At 38.7% G+C, this 10282-nt stretch overlaps 1 protein-coding gene across 1 annotated transcript in view; it reads left to right on the top strand.

Moving 5' to 3' along the window:
• necab2 (N-terminal EF-hand calcium binding protein 2) overlaps positions 1-9674 on the top strand; it is a 137318-nt gene extending 127644 nt beyond the window's left edge. Inside the window, exons 10-13 of the mRNA XM_046038371.1 lie at positions 1978-2090; positions 7623-7700; positions 8486-8577; positions 9382-9674. Coding sequence (XP_045894327.1) covers positions 1978-2090; positions 7623-7700; positions 8486-8577; positions 9382-9410 — 312 coding nt within the window. The 3' untranslated portion in view covers positions 9411-9674. The remainder of the gene's footprint in view (positions 1-1977; positions 2091-7622; positions 7701-8485; positions 8578-9381) is intronic.
• Positions 9675-10282: the final 608 nt, after the last annotated feature.

Below are 10282 nucleotides of genomic sequence, written 5' to 3' on the forward strand. Positions count from 1 at the left end.
ACCATACATTGGTGAGAAACAGGGGTTACCAACAGAGTTTACCTACCAAAATATCTTGAAACACAGAGAGAGCAGCAGTGCTTTCCATACAGATAAATAGGAGAACCAGAATAAGGACAGAGAGAGAAACATAGAGGGGAAAAGAAGAGTAGGAATAAGGATAGAGTTGGAGGGTTAGTGTTAGATAAAAAAGGTTAAGTGAGGTAAAAATGAATTAAGATGAGAAATAGTACAGCTGCGGTGGGAGAGGAAGATAAACAAATGTAAAGTCACAATGATTAGCAAGTAACTTTGACAAATGAAAGAACAAGGGGCAAAATGCTTAACAAGTTGTTTGGAATTTATCTTGCGTTTCTAGGTTTCATTTCTGTTTGTGTGTCGACTTTTTACAACAGAGCTCTCAAAGTTTTTGTTCTTCCCCCGCTCTCACAAGCCTCAGTACTTTGCCCTATTTTATACAGTGTGTATCTTTTACCCCTTAGCCAGGTTATATGTCACTTCAATGCTGTGTCCTCTGCCATCGCTACGCAGACGACACCCAGTCCTATGTCTCGGTTAGTCCTAAAAATTGTGACAATCTGGATGTCCTCAACTTTCTGCAACTAAATACTGATAAGTGTTTTATGTCAACCAGCAATGATTGGTTTGCCAGAGCTGAATGCGGGAGAGCAACTGTAGCGACAGCAGCAACTCAGTATGGCAGAGCATACATCATAAGCGTGTGTCGACAGTGTTTTGTAATTACTCTCACCGTAAGACGGGAGAGAGAAAATTTTGTAATGTAAAAATACTCCATAATAAAAATCCTGTTTTCATAAGTCTTCTTAATAAAAAGTACATAAGTAAGCAAAAAGTACTCATTCTGTGGCTAATTATGTACATGAATAAATGACTCACCACTATCACTATCACTAAAATCACTATCAGACATTTCAGAATCAGAGAAAGTCAACTCCAGGGAAACATTGGACATTATAATTTCATATCTAACAGAATAAGATTATCTGAGGTTAAAAAAATTTTAACAGCACACTTGTGTGTGTGCATAAAAAGCACGTACTGGTACTGTTTGTGTGTGCACAGTGATTTACTGTGTAAATTGTGTAAACAAATTTTTATGTTTTACTGTTTGCCACAGTGTGTGACGTGAAGTTTGCGTGTCTGTCTGACTGTGTTGTGACGTCTCAGCAGAGCTATCTAGGTCATAGTGGATTAATTTTTAATTGTGCTGTAGTGAGCTACAGCAACAATGGTGCATAAAAAGCTGAAGATAGCAGCTAATCCCATCGGATCAAAACCAGCAGCGCTTCTTTAGTTCTTCTTGTTATAAATGGGATTTGTACAAATAATTGCTAAAATTCTCTACAATCTCCATAAGGCTCTAGTTGTACACTACATCCATACACACAGGCACGCAGCTACACACACGTTTCACATACTAAAGCTTGGGCACCACTGGGAATGGAACTACAGTACAGGAGAAGATAAAACAGAGACATGTTCCAACAAAAGATCTGTCCAATCTGTCTCTCACACACAAACACATAGAGGTCACTGGAGGTGTTATTGTTACATGTTTTGGATTTTAGACCACTGGGTCCCCAGGAAACCTCCATCAAAACATGTCTGTAAAGTCCAAGGAAGGTTAAAATCAAGGGCTATTGGAATTGATTGAAGAAGTCCCCTTGCCCTTGATTTGAACCTTCCTTGGATAACAGTGTGGCTCAGAATCTTTACAGATTTCTATAAACTGTGTGAGATTATGAGCATTGTGCTTTTATGTGCAGTACACAGGTGTACCAATCTATATATATGTAGGAGGTATGAGGAATGTCAGCCCAACGATCAAGTGAAGCGTCATTGTTTGGTATTGAACTTTATTTCTGTTTTTTTATTTATATCCATCTCCTTGCAACAAACACTAATATAAAAATGTCAGTACAAAATTGACCTCTCTCTATCTCTCCTCCTCTGCAGTCCTTGTTGCTGATTCGTCATGAGATGGTGGTTTCCCAGAAGAAGCTCGGCGAGTTTTGCGAGGCTCTGAAGCAGTACCTGAAGAATGTTTCCACTCAGAGAGACTGCTTTCAGTAAGTCTCACTGCTGCTGCTGCAGAGTGCAGCACCATAACCCTAATACTATTTTAATATTTAATGTGTTCCATTTTCAGATTTTCAGTGTCAGGACCTCACAGTTTTTCTCACTTTATTAAGTACAACCTTCAATATTCCCACCTCGTGTCTTGGAATGTGTGTAACTATACTTTAGTGTTCATGCACATACACACACACACATCTGCACACTCTTTTTTTAAGTTAAGTTTTGAGTGGTTATTTCATCATTATCTTTCCAAAATCTGGGGGGAAAACTGCTGTAGAAGAAACAGTTGGATCAGTGGGATACTTATGCATATAATATTGTACCTGTAATATAGTCTGATAAACACATACCGTACCTATTACAAACCTCATGTGCCTCCCACTCAGAGCCTCAGGCAGCTGTGAAACAGTCTAATACCCAGAGAGATTTCTCTAAATCCCAGACTCAATATGCTGCATGCATAGTCCAGGGTCCTATTCTGAATATGCCCTTGGCAAGACTTCTGGCTGTGCTGCATGTCTTATGTTTGTATTGCACCAGTTGGGAGTATACAGAATGCATAGCGCACAGGCATCATATTTAATACTTTTTGGGTACTTCAAGACAAAAGCCTTATATAGTTCTTAAATTGTTAAACCCAAGTTACCTGATTTTTTGAGCCAATTGGAGCCAACAGAAACAACCTTTAAACACAACTTTGACATCGCCTTGTTTTCCAGCATGGCTAACGTGTTAGTAAACAGTTTCCTATTTCCACATCCAGCAGACACAGATCAACATTATCATTGATTTCACGTTGTGTTTCTGGCCATCTAATGGATGCTGTGTCTTACATCTACTCTCCTTTTAGCTCTGTCTTTTGGTTTCCACCAACTCCTGAAGTAAATATCTGGCTTGTCAGCTGCTAAATTCTCTGCTATGTTCACCAGCTTGTTGCTTTTTTTGTCAGCTGGTGCTTGGCAGGTAGTGTATAATGGGTGTATCCAGGTCATTGAAAACGGCAGATTGAGTGTGGAAAGGACACAGAGTGGTGCGACTGAACTAAAACAGTAAGTTAACAAAACAAAAGCTAAAAGATGCTCAAAAAAACCTTTGTAGCAGCAAGTTTCACATACAAGTAGTCATGGGATTCATTGATTCAAAATTTTTTAATTTTTTATTAAGCACTAACTGTTCAACAAATATCTACAAATAGGTCTAAATTAAGTACAAATGATTAATCAAGTGTTCGCTCCCTAAATGTGACACACCTAAGTCATCACTAGTACAGCTAATTGTTTTTAGAGATTGCATAATAAGTTGAATAGAGATTATTTGTGTGTTATCAAGATAATACATAAGCCTGAATATACCAGGATCCGTTGGACCCAATTGCTGTATAGTCAGTTTCCTGTCTAATATACGGTAATATACGGTACAACAAAAACAGATAAAAAGTGAGCTTTTTGGCAATCATACTAAACACATGTAATCCAAACACCACACAACATTAATCCTACTGACTTTGGGGATCCACTGACTCTGACTTTCACCTTGAGGTTCACAGTTGTGTTTTTTAGTGAAATGTCTCAACATCTATTTGGTGGATTACCACAAAGTGTGGTATAGACATTTGTCTTCCCTTCAGAATGAATTGTAATAATGTTGATCATCCTTTAACTTTTCATCTAGTGCCATTATCAAGTACAGCCTCACAGAGAATTTGAAACATTACACATTAAATTTTAGAGCAAGGAATCAGGGGGAAATCGTGGAATTGTTTTTCCTTTACAAATGGAATGGGCATAATGCTAAATTTGGAAACTACATTTTATTATCAGCAACTTTGTCGTCCATTCGTTTTCAAACACGATATTTTGAAATTCACAAACTTTCAAGGTCTTTGTGAGAGTCTACTCACACTCTGCTGTATTTAAATGATTCAGCTGAGGTCAATAGACACACAGGTGAAAGGGGCTTTGAGGTGAAACACTAGTCACTCTGATGATGCTGTTAGTTTTTAGCATTAGCCTTTTCACTGGCTTGTTGGTACCTTTGTTACTCTCTTTCTATAACAGTAAAGGTCGTAGCAGCACAGTGCTTATAGGTAGCTGAAGTAAATAATGCATGAGGGAGAAGAAGCTTTGTTGATGGAGGAAGCCTGCTCATTACCTCTGAAGAGACTTTCACTCCTGTGTGCTGTGTCGTTCTTTCTCTCTTTTGTGTCAGTGTTCCTTTCCTTTTTTCTCTCCTCGTTTCCTCATTTAATCTTGCACAAAATAACTGTAATATATAATGTTTTAATATCCTCTGCCTTCCCTGCTCATTATCTTTTAAGGCGAATGTGTGATTACATGCACAAACACTTTATTATATACGCCAGCAACGCTCACACAACTTTATTTTAACGCTATTTCTTTTGAAGCCCTGAGAAAATGTTTAGCAGCAGCCCGTCCCCCCAGTGCCCTCCTCAGGTTCAGGGAAGAACTACTTTTTAGACTGCATACACACTGCTCAGGCTAAGTGATAAATTATATCTGCAGATTACAGACAACACAAGAGCAGCAATTTGGCATATAGGCATAAAATATGGTAAATAATCATATGAATAAACAAATACACTGAAATCATTAAAACTCCATAATGAAATTTCATATTTTTTTGTTAGTAGCAAGATTTTAATTAAAGTTTTATTTCTTTACGGACATTGTTTTGCAAATGACAATATTATTTTATATAACGTCCCTATTCATGATCAGTGGCGTTGTGACAACCTGCCTCTTTTAGCAAGCTGAACAACAGCTAGTGTATGTTAGCTGGAGCAAAATAGACCCAATCAACCACTAGAGACTGTTGCTGTAAATAAACAAACAGTACACAGACGCAGTAAATAACCTCTCCTTTTATTTTACTTGACAAGGCTACACATGCTACCTACCCAGCTGGCTGTTAACAGCAGCAACTATTAAAAGTACACAAGGCCTTTCTTAATTCAGAGTACTCCAAGTTCAGACTTGCAACCTCGGCAAGTTTAACTCGGAAGTCCAAACTCCTGAGGAGGTACGATCAATTTCCAATTGGGATGGAGCTTGGTTTTGGTGATTACACAACTGTACATGACCGTACTATTCTGTGACAAAATAATCTGAAACCTAAAACAGGATCCACCTTTTGAAATTGGCTGCAAGTGCAATTGCTAGTACAGCTCGTGCAGTGCAATCCTGCTGCAGAGTTGTGCAAACGGGAGAAGAGGCTGGAGCAGAATGAAAACATTATTACCTGAAGGAACAGTATCAGCAGATGGGAATGATCTTTGACAATGGCCAATCACATCAGCTACTGTCATCCCTTCCAAAAGCAGCAAATAGTTTAATGGGCAGATAGGAGTGTCCAAGCTGGAGTTACAAATTTTAATATATTACTTATTATTACGCATTTATTCTTAGTACTTATATTTTTCAATTAGTAAGGATGTTAAAGTAATTTAAGAATGCCTTCTTCATAATTTTCCCATTATCTCTGTGTGTTATCATTAAGTTATTAAATTCAGTCGTATGTGTGTACATTTATGAACTGTAATACAATATACTACAGTAATGACCTACTGCAAATAGTGTAAGTAATAGTATGAACTGGACTTCATGATCCTTTTTACGTCCATTGAAAATATTACTTTGATTATTGCCTGAGATCTCTGATGGAGCTCAAGATGCCGGTATAATCCACCTGTTTTCACTGTATAGACTCTCCGTGCAATAGTTTACCAGTCTGCTGTGTAGAAAACACAAAGGATCATGTATCAGAAATCTAAAATCATGTGAAAGAGGCAAAACTTTTTTTGTGATTCTAGATTGGCCTGTGTTTGCACATTGAAAATTGCTTTGAAAATTGTGTTTGTGATTAGAAGTACCCTGAGCAGGCACAAATGCAAGTGTGATTTCATGCCAAAACAAGTACCAAAATTGCACTGAACACCTGATCTGCGTAAACACAACTTCAGCTGTTCCACTCCACTGACTCTGATACATTTGGAGCCAGAAAATGACCAAATAGGAACAAATAATGTTGAATTTTTTGTTCCTGAAAATGGGATTGCATGCATTTATGCTACAGCACGCTTTCTACTAGCATCATATTAGAGACCTTTGTATCTTGTCAAACACTCTTTGTATGTTGTGAAATGTTTTTTACAATGAGTAGTTCACAGCTATCTTGTATCAAATGGTTAGACTGATTTAAAGACTTCTTTAAAAAAATATATTCCTAATGACCTGTGAAGTGAATGTTTGAATTTTCTAACTTCTGTCAAATGTAAACATTACCAGTAATGGTAGAGGTGGTTTAAAGCTGCTATAATCAATATTTTTATATTAAGAATGGCTCGAATGAATGTGAGTCACTGCCCAAATCTGCAGTTTCCCGCCGCTCTACAGAGAGTTTTAGTGTCTTGCACTTACAGTAAAATGTTGTTGTTTTGGCTGTAAAACCAAATCAACAGTTTTGGTGTACTCTCTTCAGTGTTGTGTCTAGATGCAGCAGGCAAATGTTTTCAAAGAGGCCGTAAAAAAAAAAAATGTCCTACCTCACTAAGGAGGTATTAGAGAACAAAACAGAGGTAAAACAGAGGTAAAAGGGGAGTGAATATTGTACTTGTCAGGCGGACACAAACACGTCTCTAAATGAATGCTAATTCTGCTCTATGTTTACTTCATGTTTAAATAAGCCATTGTTGGCTAACACGTTTATAAGGTAATAATTCTGTATTTCAGTGTTGTTTGTATCTTGTTGCGCTGCCCCCAAGTGGCCAAAAATCAGTCAATGCGGTGTAATGAATCCCTACATCCGTTTGGGTGCATACTAACTTTTAAGCTGCAATCCTTTTCGGGTTGTTTAACTTTGTTAAACAAATGGACATTCCCAGCAAGATAACACACATTCCGAGATTGCTCCAACGTGACAGCGGTTCCAGTTTAGTGCAGGTGCTGCTGGGGTAAACTGGGGTATGCAGCAGTTGTTGTAAAAACTGAGTGAAACTATTGAGTGACCGTGGACAAAGATCCCTTGTGGATTATTTCCAGCACCTTACTGAACTCATACTTCAACACATTCATGCTGTTCTAGAAGCAATATGGAGCCCTTGTTTACAGCAAAGTGTATCCTATGAAGTACCTCATACAATTGGCCAATAACATCCAACTTCCCCCGTTTGCACTGACCTGGTCGCACTTTGTTCTATTGTACTGCACGTTTCATTTTTATAGATGCAATTTCCAAGCCCTCATCTTGTGACATCAATCTTGTACGAGATGACAAATCTTTTAATCCAGCCTTTAATGTGCACCTGTCATGACATAGTTTCCTCCCCTTTCTACCGCCACTTAATATCGTCTTCATCTTTCTTCTCTTTGACTCCATCTTTTGCTGCATCTAATCTAACTTTTCCCTCTTCTACCATCACTCATGCCATCAATCTAATGTAAACATGCATCTCTTCCACTCCTCTATAATCCACTCATCCTCATTCTCCGCTGTCTCTTCCCCAGTGTGACTGCGGTGCGTCTGCCAGACGGTTTATCCTTTGTCGTCTACGAGTTCTGGGATGGAGAGGAGGAGTGGAAGAGGTGAGATTTCACGCGCATAATAATCAATAATCAATGTCAAGCCTAAGCCCCTGGCTAATACCTTTCTCTCATGTCAGTATTAAGAGCTTTTTGATTTTTTGTGACGTGTGTGAACAAGCTTATAAAAAAGTGCAAATGCCGTTAAAGTAATAGTCTTGCTCTGAGACTAAAAATGAGCCAAATCAATAGGCAGAATGAAACATCTGTAAATGCAATTGCTGCAAAATGTTTGATTCCTAATGCTGATCCACTATAAAAGTATTAAAAGTCATTGTACATTCATTTTGTTTCTGAAAATGCCATTGAGTCAGCAACCTGGCTCCTCTGAAAGTTCTTTGTAGCTGAGCGTGCTATTCCTTCCTGCCATTCTATTGATTTGTGATTGCCAAATACTTTTCTTCCATTACTGTCATGAGCCTGTTGGATAAATGTGTTGGATAAATTCCTCCACCCACATTTAATTAGCATTCTTCAGCCATGCGCTCCTCGCCCCAGAGTTGGTGAAGCACTTGAGTTGCATCAGGTCAACATGATTTAGTGCTGGTGCTGGTGTCGGCATGAGGAGAGGAGTTTAAAGGGGTTTCTGCTCCACTGCTCATAGCATCCCACTGCCATTAATATTTCACTTCTTACAGTAGAGGCTAAGGGCCGTGCTAAGTGCTTGGAGGCTATGTGTGCTTGTGTGTGTTTGAGTGGCTGTGCAGATGTGTGTTTGCACGTGAACATGCTTGTTATGTTTGTAGCTATGTGTGCATACATTCTCTAACCCTCCCTTTTGATTCCAGGCACCTCCAGTCAGCCCCCAACAAAGCCTTTCAGCATGTGAAGGTGGATACACTGTGCCAGCCAGAGGCCATGTCCTCTGTAGCCGTGCCAGGTCAGTGGTGAAAGACTACACAGTAAAACATTAGAATAAAATAAGGTCTGTTGTTTTTAAATTAATCCATTAAAGGAGAAGTCCAATAATTGTGGACTGTAAGATCAGTTTACTTGAGTCTGAGTTTGAATTTGCAGCAGGGGGTTGCATAATGGGAAGTGCTGTGGTGGAATGTAACTAATTACGTTAATTAAAATACTGTACTTAAGGACAATAATGCAATGGGCCATTCTGCATAATTAGTAGGTTTACCTTTGGTACTTTAAACATTTTTGATCTTAATACCTTTTGTACTTTTACTTGAGTATTTTTACACTGAGGGATTGCTAAAAGTGTGAATTAAGTGTATTGTTAAGTGTGTTGGCATGTTTTTGCATATCAAATAAACAATAGAATATAATTTTGTAACAGAAACAGAAAATAAGGAAATTAGGTAAAATTACACAATTTAGGAGCAGAACTGATGATAATACAGTGTTCTCATAATCCTGAGAAAGTGATTAGTGTTTAGTCTGTAAGGCTGGCTGTGTAATTACTTGAAGCTCAGAGGCATTCTGAACAACTAATGCAACATTGAAATCTGGCGTGCATCCATGCTCTAAGGTGTGGGCTGTCAGTGACTTAGGGTGACATTAGGCAGATTGCCATTTGTACTTAAGAATCATTTTTTATCCATCTCTCTTCACCCTGCGCTCTGCTTATCTCATGCCCCTCTCCTTTTCCAAACTACTCCTCATCTCCTTTTCAATCTCTCTTTCTCTCCAACCCTTTTCTCACTTGCCATCCCTCTCTCTGTGTTTGCAGCCGCCTGGTGCAGCGTGAACAGGGACTGAGCATGAAGATATTCTAACCCCAGAAGACTCCTGGACACTCCCCACTCCCTCCTCAACTCCAGCCTCCAGCCCTAAAACCCTTCCTCTCTGCGATTCACCTGCTCTCACACCCCCAAACTCCTCCTCTTTCAACCCTCACATTCCCCAACTCTTTTTGTAAGTACATGTTTACACAGTGCAAATGAATGGTGTTAACTGCAGTGAAAATTGAAAAAACAGTGCATTTTACAATGTGAGATTACAAAAAGTAGTTTGCTGGCTCAAGATGTTGGATTCTGTCAAGTTCATGTTTCAAGTAGCTTTTAGCCACTGTAAAGTGGAGTTTGTCATGTAGCAAGGACCCTGACGTTGAGTTTTTCATGTAGCAGTTGCTGTTTTGGGGTAGTGCATTTGGGATGTGCCATTTTTTTCATTCCTGTTATGGTTGAATTTAAAACAGTTAGCTCATCGATTTAGCTGTTATTTCATAGTAGCTTAGCTGCTCATTCCACTTATTCTCCCATACAGTGTATAAGTTTTTTTTTATTTTTTGTAACCAACCAAATGCTTTGGACATTATTCTCACATCGGCCACTCTGAACTCACATCCACATGTTGAGTAAATGAAGCCTATCGACAAACCTAGTTGCCAGATTAGCTTGAAATCTCAGGAAAACTGAATGCTAGAAATTAGCTTCAAGGTCAGCTATCTCTGAACTTAGCTAGCTGTCAAACCTTCTGTGTCCCTAAGTGTGGTTGGGGTTGTATATTATGGTGAAAACCACAAAGGCCTTGAAAACCGTGAATTGGCTTTTATAAGTGAATAAGAACAAAATGTGTGTTTTAAGATTTTATGCACTCATATGGACAAGAGCTTGCAAAAAGCAGTATAG

Source organism: Micropterus dolomieu, linkage group LG22, assembly GCF_021292245.1.
Source record: "Micropterus dolomieu isolate WLL.071019.BEF.003 ecotype Adirondacks linkage group LG22, ASM2129224v1, whole genome shotgun sequence".
Taxonomy (NCBI): domain Eukaryota; kingdom Metazoa; phylum Chordata; class Actinopteri; order Centrarchiformes; family Centrarchidae; genus Micropterus; species Micropterus dolomieu.